The sequence below is a fragment of the Magnolia sinica genome, chromosome 14, assembly GCF_029962835.1.
Source record: "Magnolia sinica isolate HGM2019 chromosome 14, MsV1, whole genome shotgun sequence".
NCBI lineage: Eukaryota > Viridiplantae > Streptophyta > Magnoliopsida > Magnoliales > Magnoliaceae > Magnolia > Magnolia sinica.
Window position 1 is genome coordinate 75,372,698 of NC_080586.1, and position 10,365 is coordinate 75,383,062.

The 10,365-nt window shown below is 40.0% G+C and overlaps 1 protein-coding gene across 1 annotated transcript; it reads right to left on the minus strand.

Annotated features, from left to right (window-relative positions):
• Positions 1-2,812: 2,812 nt before the first annotated feature.
• LOC131226236 (alpha carbonic anhydrase 7-like) lies at positions 2,813-7,742 on the minus strand. The gene is made up of 7 exons (XM_058222018.1): positions 7,530-7,742; positions 7,214-7,431; positions 6,903-7,009; positions 6,315-6,417; positions 6,060-6,227; positions 4,079-4,132; positions 2,813-3,169 (listed from the first exon to the last, which is right to left on the minus strand). The coding sequence occupies exons 1-7, from the start codon at positions 7,618-7,620 to the stop codon at positions 3,071-3,073; spliced, it is 840 nt and encodes a 279-aa protein (XP_058078001.1). The 5' UTR covers positions 7,621-7,742; the 3' UTR covers positions 2,813-3,070.
• Between the last annotated feature and the right edge of the window lie 2,623 nt (positions 7,743-10,365).

The following is a 10,365-nucleotide window of genomic DNA, read 5'->3' on the forward strand; positions in this document are numbered from 1 at the left end:
GCCTCATCCGAAACTTCTGTAATTTTCGCAGTTTAATGGAAAAAAGCATATATCAAAAAAAAAAGAAGAAGGAGACAGTCAGCCACCTCTTTCTTAATGGGCAGTTGCCAGTCAGGATGTGGCAGCATTTCTCGGTGCTGTGTGGGATAGCGCTGATTCCTCATTCCTCCTTAGCGGACAGGCTGATGCAATGGAAAGAAGTAGCGACTCCAGGTACGGCGTCTGTCCACATAAGGAGAGCTATTCTGATTTTCATATGTTGGGAGATTTGGGGTGCTAGAAACAGAGCCAGACAGGATAGCAAACCCATGAGGATGGAGTCATCCATTGCTCGTGTACATTGGTGGGCGAGAATGTGCTTAGAGGTCCAACTTATGAACGACAGAGATTTAGGGGCTGCGGGGCTGACAAATGTCATCCTGCCTAGGAGAGACAGATTTGTGTAGGTGGTCAGATGGACGAAGCCGACGTCGGGTTGAGTTAAACTCAATGTAGACAGATCCTCTTGCGGGAATCCCAGCCTCTCTGGGGGAGGCGGAATTTGTAGAAAAGAAGATGGAAGTTTTTGTTTTGCACGGGGTGGGATCGAACAATCGAGCGGAGTTGCGGGCAATATATGATGGTCTTAGTTTGTGTTTGGAGAAAGGGCATGGTAGGGTGGAAGTGGAAACCGACTCACGGGTAGGGGCAGAGCTTCTTTCGGGGTCGCCCCCTACCCCATGGCAATGGAAGAATTGGGTGACAAGAATCAAGAACCTAGGCCGGGTTGTTTATTTTGTGGTCTCAGCTATCCCCAGAGAAGGAAATGGGCCAGTTGATGGCATGGCAAGGGAGGGAAGTAAAGTCCAAAAGGCAATGGTTTTTTTATCATATTAGAGACCTCCTTACCTAGGTTTGAGGCCTGCTCTTTCTGGATAAAGTGGGGTTAAGAACAGTTAGATAAAAAATTGTGTACATGTAAAGTTTTGCGTTTTGATTTGTTGGGTGCCTGCGTGCGTCGTTATGATAGGTGCTCCGGGGTTTTTTGGTCCCTAGGGCGCCCGAATGACCTGTGTTGTAGAGGCCACTTTTAATGAAAAAAGTAAATCTTTAAAAAAAAATGTTATCAATGTCCTAACATTTATAAAATAATAATAATAATAATAATAATAATAATAAACATCTATAGACATCATTTTAAGAAATAAATGATCATCTTATGTGAGGGGACTGACTTAAGTTAGGATTGATGGTCTCTATCATTTGAAGTCGACTTGGTGTTGGTTATAGCTTTGCCATTATCCTACATGAGAATACAAGTTTGCAATGGATATGAGATCTTGATATTGGACATTTGGATACTCACATTAAAGGATCTAGTTGAAATCAATAGTTTATACAAATACCCCATTAGCCTAAATTACGATATATGTGATCAATGACTCGATATTGCATGAAAGATGATTAATCTTTAAACATATGTATGTGTAAGGGTTATAATATTAGATGGCTTCGACTCACTTTAGGAGGTTGCTTAGAGGCTACTGAAAGTGGATTATGTTGCATACGTCCATCAAAATTCATTGATTCTTGTTTAGGATAATATGAAATCCACTGGGTTCACCTTAGAATTTATTTATGATAACATTTGGCAAGGAAAGCTGCCCCCCAAAGTATATATCTTTGTCTGGAGACTCTTGCAAGGTGCAATAGCGGTGGAGGATAGGGTGCAATCCAGGGGAGTTTCGCTAGCCTCTTCTTGCAGGTGCTGTGGGGAAGTCGGCAATGGCAACCCCCAGGTAGAATCCCTTCCCCATCTATTTATCCATGGTGGGCTGGCCTTCAAAGTTTGGTAGCATTTTGGTATCAAATCCGAGATCCCCCTCAAATGGCTAATTCAGTGGAAGCAAGGTTGAAGCAGTGGTGGATGGCGGATTCTGGAGGCAGTAATCCTCTCTTTAATAAGTTGGTTCCTTCTCTAATCCTCTGGGAGATTTGGAGAGTCAGGAACTCTACGAAGATGGACAGAAAGTGTTGGTCCAGTGCAGTCACTATTTATCGGATAAACAGGTGGATTAAGTTGTTATTGGCCGACGAGATTAGTTCCTCAAAGCAAATGCACCTTCAGGTTGTAAGGTGGAAAGTGCCGAATGAGGGTTGGACCAAGTTGAATGCGGATGGGTCTGCGCGAGGCAATCCAGGCTCTTCAGGTGGAGGTGAGATTTGTAGAGATTCTCAAGGGAACCTCATCTTTGCGTTCGTAGTGGGCTTTGGTGAGGGGTCCAACAACAGAGCAGAACTGCGTATGCTTTGGATCGGCTTGTCTGCTTGTCTGGCCATGGGCCTACGCAGGGTGGAGGTCGAGTCTGACTCCAGCTTTGTGATTAATCTCCTTGGTGGTAATACCAAGCCAAGTTGGGTCTGGTTGCATTAGCTAAGAAGGATTGAGGAGCTTAGGAGGAAAGGGACGTTCATCTTTCGTCATATCCCAAGGGAAGAGAATGCTCCAGTAGATACCTTAACCCGCATTGGTAGTCTCTTCCAGGTTTACTCCTCATTCAAGTGCTCAGCTGAGCTCCCGATGCACATCAAGGGTCTATTAGTCTTGGATAAAACAGGCCCAGGTTCCATTAAGATAACCTTTAGGAAGACTGGGTTAGGTTCTTTGTAATTGCCTAGCATACGATAGCCGGCCCTCTGTTTTTTCTGGTAGGGTGCCCGAAATGTCCAGCTATTCAGTGTATAGTTTCTCTTGTTGAAATGAAATGCTCTGTTTTTTCAAAAAATAAAAAAATTAAAAAAAAATCATAAACCTATGTAATATGTTTACAAGTATAAAAATCCATGTTTGTTATTGAAATACAAGAAGGAACATATGATGATTAAACCTATGATGGTAAACCACATTTCTAAGTCATAAATCTTTTCCCCATTCAAGTCATAAACCAATGTAATGCGTTTACAATGAGATATAAAAATCCCTCCGTATTATTGAAATACAAAAAAGAACATATAATGTTTAAACCTATGATAGTAAAGAATATTTCTAAGTTATAAATCTTTTCCCCATTGAAGTCAATAATGTACGCCGTCAATAATGTGCGCCATCAATATAGCGAAGCCTTGGAGTGTAGAGTTGAATTTCCCTTTCGTTGATTGGTTGTGTTGGTCTTGCGTTCATCTCTGCATTCTGCGACAAGGAATTAAAAGTCATCAGCATAGGTCATATATCACAATCCACAAATCTCACTTCAACCACCTAGGTAACCCTCACAAGGTGTGTTAATTCTGGGTTGGGGCTGAGTCAGCGTCAGGCCTCAGCCCAATCGAATGTTAACCAGCCTAAAAGTCCAACTCGGACATGGACAGTTTAACAGTTGAGCCTTTGATTTCAGACTCAAGCTCATCCCCCATTCACGAAGGCCTGTTCCAAGTCTTGCTCAGACCTTAGAAGAAAATTTTGCAAAACCTAGGCCTAAAATAATCGGGGGGGCTGTGTTACAAGCTTGAGTTTTTATTTATTTATCTTAAATAAAGGTGCGAGAACACAACCTGATCATGCTAGAACCGAACTTGATAGACCAGCCTCGTGGCCTCCAGCACACCCTACTAAGTTTGTTCGGGAGATTGTAGCTTTTTTTTTTTTTTCACGCGCACTCACACCCTGTACACGCACACACTCACACAACCGTAGGATTTCACCACAATGGGTACTTGAACCAATAACCTTGTGTTGAAACTCTTGTGAGTTACCATCGAGGCATGAGTAAGTACCCAAGGGAGATTGTAGCTAGTTCTCTTGGAAAGGAAACAGGAAATAGGGCTCGAATTTCCAAGTCAATGTGTAAGGAGAGACAATTTCCACTGTTTACTTATTTTTTTTTATAAATATGATTTAAATAAAACAATGTTACAGCCAAGAATTTTAGTATGGATGTGGAATTAATTGATTTTAATAGGTTAGATTTATTTCTGCCCACTTAGCAACCAATCAACAGTCGTTTGTATAAGCTATGCATCCACCATCCATACCAGAATTCTTGTGCAATATGTTTGCCAATGTATATTAGCAAGTACAGTAACAGCAGTAGAAACTCACATCGTTGACGGCCATCCTTAGTAACCTCACTTGCTCTCTGGAAACAGTCCTCACCTGAAAATCATTACCGAGTATGAAAACCTTATAATAAAATTTTCCATATATGTGTGTGAGTTTTGAACCAACAGAGTAAACCCTACTGTAAGCTAGGACAGAATCGGCCTTCTTGTGGCCACTGAGTGATGCAGATATGCAAATTGTCATCACTTGCATCTCCTGGTGTTATGCCCAGTCATTAAAAAAATCTGTAACTTAGATGTGCCGCAGCACATGAAACAGTGTTAGTGGACACTCCCTTGGTTGGTGTATGAGGGCAGTCCACCCAAATGTTTATATATCATCTGGCCCATGAGGTGACAAAATATCATCCCATTCCAAAACTCAGGTGTGGCCCACCTCATGATTTTAATAGTTGTAGGCATGATTTGAAACTGTTAGAGATAGTGTGGCCACCTAAGATTCAGATCTGACTAATTTTGGGACATGTCATTTTTTGAGGGGCGGATGTTTGAGACACATGATGGTGGGTCCAACATAGATTTGGTTGTATGTAATACTCAACTCTATGGCCCCACCGTGATGTGTTAAATATCCGCACAATCAATCAGATACACCCTTCCATGGTGGATCATGGGCCTAAAAATCAGACTAATTCATGACTTAGGTGGGCCACACCATAGACAACAGCTGAGAGCAGATGTGCGCCCATTGAAACTTTTTTTTTTTTTGTTAATAGGGCCCATAGAGATGTCGTTTAGACATCCATCCCATCCATTATGTATGTTCCACCTGGTTGAGGTGTTACACCAAATTTTGGGCTATTCCAAAACTCATGTTGCCCTCATCAAGTGCTTTTAGATATTGTAGGCATAATTTCACATGGTTTCAAATGCTGTGGCCCACTTCCAGATATGGCTGATTTATAGGACAACCATAACCTAAAAAGGACCCACTAAATGCATTGTTTGGATGTCCGAAACACATCACGTACGGTGGGGCCCACAAAGCTCAACTTCTTAGAACCTTTTTGATATATATATATATATATATATATATATATATATATATACATATATATATAAATATATATATATATATATATATATATATATATATATATATATGTTTTGTGTGTGTACATGTGCCCACCACATAGTGCCTTTTTCCTATTAAATGTGTGTGCCCGTGTCTGCGTGAGAAATACTCCAGTGCTCTTTGATGACTATGCGAGTGATAGTGCTTTTAGTTGCAATGAGACACTTGGGTATTCTGATTTGTTGATCGAGATTTTATACTAGGTCTAATATGTTTTCAATTGCTACCATGCATTTATCACCCCAATCTAATTATATAAACCATGTTAACCTTAGTACAAAAAAGAAAAAAAAGAAAAGAAAAAGAAATGTCATGAAATCAGGTGTACTCTTATCAAGCAGGCCGAATAGTCAGGTTTAATGCATTGATATATGTGTAGCCTGTTTGATTAGTGATGCATCCTGATTTTCACAAAACCTTTTTTTTTTTTTTCAAAAAGATCGAAACTTCATTTAATATGAGGAAATTACAGGGACTATACTTCGGGAAGTCCCAAGGGCACCAAAATAAAACTCTTGCCGCAACCTATCGCAGAAGGAAAAATTATACATGATCCACCACCCTGATGACAGCCAAACCTACTTTATCCAACACCACCATCATGGGAGATCGAGGTCCTTCGTGGCATGGAACACCCTATTGGTCTCGGTCTTTTTTTTTTTTTTTTTAGGGTTAGCTTGTTAGTACACAACCATGTCAGTACGCACCCTATTGGTCTGGGTCTTGCTACCTAGCGGGTCCAGGCAATCTGCTGGCCCGTTCCCCTCTTCACAAAACTCTATTTATATGGTTAGGCTCACCATCACAAATGTCATTTGGCACTGTATAAAGGTTCAATTTGAAGTTAGCTAAGCTCACAACCGTATAAATATTATAAGGAACAAACCTTTTTAACGATTGTCCAAACTACGCCTTGTGTACAAGGAGGGGTAGTGAGAGATCCTGTGTATCTGTAATACTTCCTACTTCCCATCTTTAAATGCTTTGGATTAACCACTCCCACATTTCTCTCCATTTCATGCATATCCGCAACAGATTTTATATGTCCCATCAGCTGAAACAATAACAAACATACACATAAGAGGTGCAAAGCATGGTAAGGAATTAGGACCTTCAAAGACGCATATATACGATTAGTTACCTCTGAGAGAAATGAGTCCGGTCGGCCAATTTTATACACGATTCCAACCACGGCTATTTGTCCGTTAGAGCTCTCATGAACCATGTGCACCTCTAGATCATAGCTACAACAACCATTCATCATGAACAAAAGTAAAGAAGATAAGTACAAGGTGTGTGTGTGTGAGGCATGCTCACCTACGCACCTACGCACACGTGTCATGGGTGTCAAATCCGAATGGTCCATAAGATGTGGAATCCAATGAAACCTTAAGGGGTAAATTTTCACCCTGATCTAAGATTCTGGTGGGCCATAGCAAAGAGAAAATCAAATCAAGGGAAGAAACTGTTTGCATTTTTCATGTCCCACCGAAGTTTTGGTTCAAAGAAAAAATTGGTACCGGTAGGTTTCATGAGGTTCTGCTTCATGTGGACCGTTCAGATTTTCGAGATCATCAGATATGATGAGTTCTCAAAAAAGTTGGTTTGTTGTCCGTGCGAACTGGTTCGCAGGTGAGCGTTCCGCTATATACATATATATGTGTGTGTGTGTGTGTGTGTGTGTGTGTGTGTGAAGGTGTAGATGCATAAGACAGGTAGCATATGATACCTCTTGCCATTGATGGTGTGTTCTGAAGGAGAGTGCCAGTGGCATTGTTGTAATACATATTCAGTTCCATTGACGTAAATTGATCCTGCCCCATTAACCCATTCCATCTGCATCCATCAATAATAAAAATAGAGAATTACATGAGAAATAATATCTTTTAACCTATCAAAATAACATATATTCCCTATTTAGTGAACTTCTAAGAAAACAACTATTCCCCAGTGTCGGAGATTTAGAGAACTAGTTTGGTCTTGCTTGGAGAACAAAGAGTTATTTTTGCATAAGGAAAGACTGATGCATTTTAATATTACCATTATATCATGTCCCCTATTCTTGAGCGTTGCATTGGATGGCTTGTAACGCCTTCTTAATCTCCCTAAATGGGACACTACTTGTACTCTTTCATGCAGCAAATCGATCGGAGACTGCATATCTCCATTCTTACACATCGCCCATTCTTCATGTATATCTCCCCAATTTTCAGGCCCCTTACCACTCCCTTTCACATAATCAAACTCCCTTTCATCCTCTGCACCATAAAATAAAAATATAGTTAAAACCATAGATTAGTAAAACATGAAAGAGAAGCATAAAGATAATAGATTTTATGTTGTTCAAATCCATTACCAACTTCTCGTGATGTTGTTGGGACTGAATAAAAGGTAAGTAGGAAAAGGAGAGCACAAAAGAAGATGAAATGGGTGCTTGGGTTCTTCATCTTTTCCTCTCAAGACTCAGTAAAAACCAAATATGAAAGAAAGGAGCAAGTGGGCTTCTTTGGTTTTCTATTTGTTTTTGTTAGGAAATGTTGGAGGGGAATGCTAGCTTATATAGGACACAGATGTTAGAATTTCTCAAGAATTTCAAGTCCTATGTGTGAATAAGAGAAATGATTAATAAGAGTCAATCATGTCTTATATTTAGATGGTCAACCGTCAAACAAATGGCCCAACAAGGCACCTGCTGAGGAGTATCATGTGGATGGACGCAGATTGCGTCCTACCCCCGCCCGACGGTAATCCGTCCGGGCGGGGCTCTGTGGGACCCACCGTGATGTAAATGTTTTATCCATTCCGTTAATCGTTTTACTCAGATTATTTTAAGATATGAACCAAAAAATGAGGTAGGTACAGTTCTTATGTGGACCACAAAGCGGGGATTGAACGTCCACCATTAAAAACTTCTTGAGAGCTGGAGAACTTTTGGATCAGGCTGATATTTGTGTTTTCACTTCATCGACGTCTAAATGACCTTATTAATAGGTTAGATGGTAAAAAAAAATAATCACGGTGGCCCTTAAAAAGGTTTCAACGGTGGATGTCATTGTCAATGCAGCTTCCTTTGGTGTGGTCCACTAGAATTGTGGACCTGCTTCATTTTTATTATTGGATCTTAAAATGATCTTAAAAAAGTGATGAACGGCGTGGATAAAACATTTACATCACGGTGGTCCCCACAGAGGCGTCCAATGTGGATGACCTAACCATCAACTCATTTTTTTTCAGCCGTCCATTATTTGCATAGTGTTGCTCAGCCGAGGAGAGATTATCACTGCCCTAAATATGGAAGAGGTCATCCACGAAGTATAGCCCATCTAGAAAGTACGGAATGCTCAACGGAGGGCGGTTGTGGTCACGTGCTTGCAAGAAATGATCAGCAGTTACCTTCGGTATACTCCAGATTTTCACCACATGTGCATATTTTCCCATGTGTAGGACATCCGAACCATTAAAATATTTGACTTCATCACCAAAATCATCAACAACAAAAAAAAAAACCCAAGAGGTGGGTAAAAACTGTATTCAAGTTGAGATCACCGGTCATTCTTTGATTTTGTTGGTGTGTCCCACTGAATGAACATTTGAGCCTGATGTTCAAATCACTTAATTCTCATGATGGGGATATTGTATTCAACTGCTTGGATGTCCTCAATATATGGCATGATGTCGGTATGGAAGGTACAGTACAGCTAGCTTAAGGTACATGTAGAAGAACCAGATAATCTCTTGAGACCTTTGTGAATGAATTGTCAAAATGGTGACAGAGATTCGTTGATGAACGTTTTGAAAACCACTGTCTTTAATGCGAAAGCGACAATGAATGGGATCGGAGTCCTCTACAACACCTGCAAACTAACGCAATGCTTAAAACTCCGTAATTTGTGGGGTATACCGTACTGTAAATGTCTAATCCACTCCGTCCATCACATTCTATCCTTGATGTTATCCTGTTGAAGAAAAGCTTCATGGAAAATTCATAGGAGCCACATCACATGAAACAATAGAGATGGGATGCCGACCATAGCTTTGTGTGTGGTGCAACGAACAAAAGCTATGGTGTGGCCCATAAGAGCTGTTAATTAGACCTATCATTTTTATTTAATGTTCAAATAATGGTCCACACCTGATGGAGGAATTGGATTTTACATATAGGACGTTGCGGACCTTAAAAAAGCTTGAGTGTTTTACCTGGTGCGTAGAACACGTGTTGGAGATGATCGCAACAAGAAATGCTTGTTGAATTGAATGCTGCTTCTAATCACCGAAGTTTAAGGAGACCAACTTCATCTTAGTGCGTTGTCGCTCATGGAAATATATGGATATACCGCTTCTACATCTAGATCACCCAGCTGGTCGTTGCTGTAAAATATCAATACCAGCATGCTATGCTCGTTTTCAATTTTGGAACTTTAAACAGAGACTACTGTAACCTACTTCGTATGGTTGAGATTTAGAACAAACAATTCAAAAGATTTTATGTAATAGTGAAATTTCAACAAGAGAAATGAAAAATCTTTTGAAGTGCTGTGATAACTAAATATGATCTCACCATCTATGCCACATAAGTTGGGTCACTTAGGAATACTTCATTTTAATTTATTTAGTTGAGTTCATTCTACTTTTATATTACATTAATTGTCTCTCGACTTTTATAGTGAGATTTTTGTTTTTGACTGAAATGTAAAAGAACTTATTAGAAGAATGAATCCTTTTTACAAATCACTTGATTTCATTTACAGTTGGTTGAATAACTTCATTTCTCTGTCATAGATGATTGCTTGGTCTCTCTATCTTGGTGCTTGGTGTCATGAGTGTTTGTCTCTGATCAAGATATAAAAAGTTCAAGCACAACTGACATCATACACATATACTAACAATCAAATTTTAATCAAAACCCAGAAGGATATAATTATTTAGTTTTTGGTAATATGACCATCCATGTAAAGGCTGCCAATGGTCGGGCTACTTCGATGATACAAAGCAAAACAGATCTGTTCCGCGGTGAACCCATTCTCACCTCACATGGAAGAAGCCCACGAAAGTTAAAGAAAAATTGGGAGTTGATATGTTTTAGTGGGTCTTGTCATCTTCTGCTCACCTTCCTATGGTTGACGGTGGCCCACCTTCACAAAACGTGCCTTGATATGACTGTTCGTTCTCGTTCAAAATCTAGAATAATTATA

Bases quoted from the DNA above. Each gene is read 5' to 3' on its own strand.
- LOC131226236 (XM_058222018.1), bottom strand. From the start codon at position 7,620: ATGAAGAACCCAAGCACCCATTTCATCTTCTTTTGTGCTCTCCTTTTC. The intron at 7,432-7,529 runs GTAATGGATTTG...TTTATGGTGCAG, and splicing joins AACAACATCACGAGAAGTTG to AGGATGAAAGGGAGTTTGAT. The intron at 6,228-6,314 runs GTAACTAATCGT...TTATTGTTTCAG, and splicing joins CGGACTCATTTCTCTCAGAG to CTGATGGGACATATAAAATC.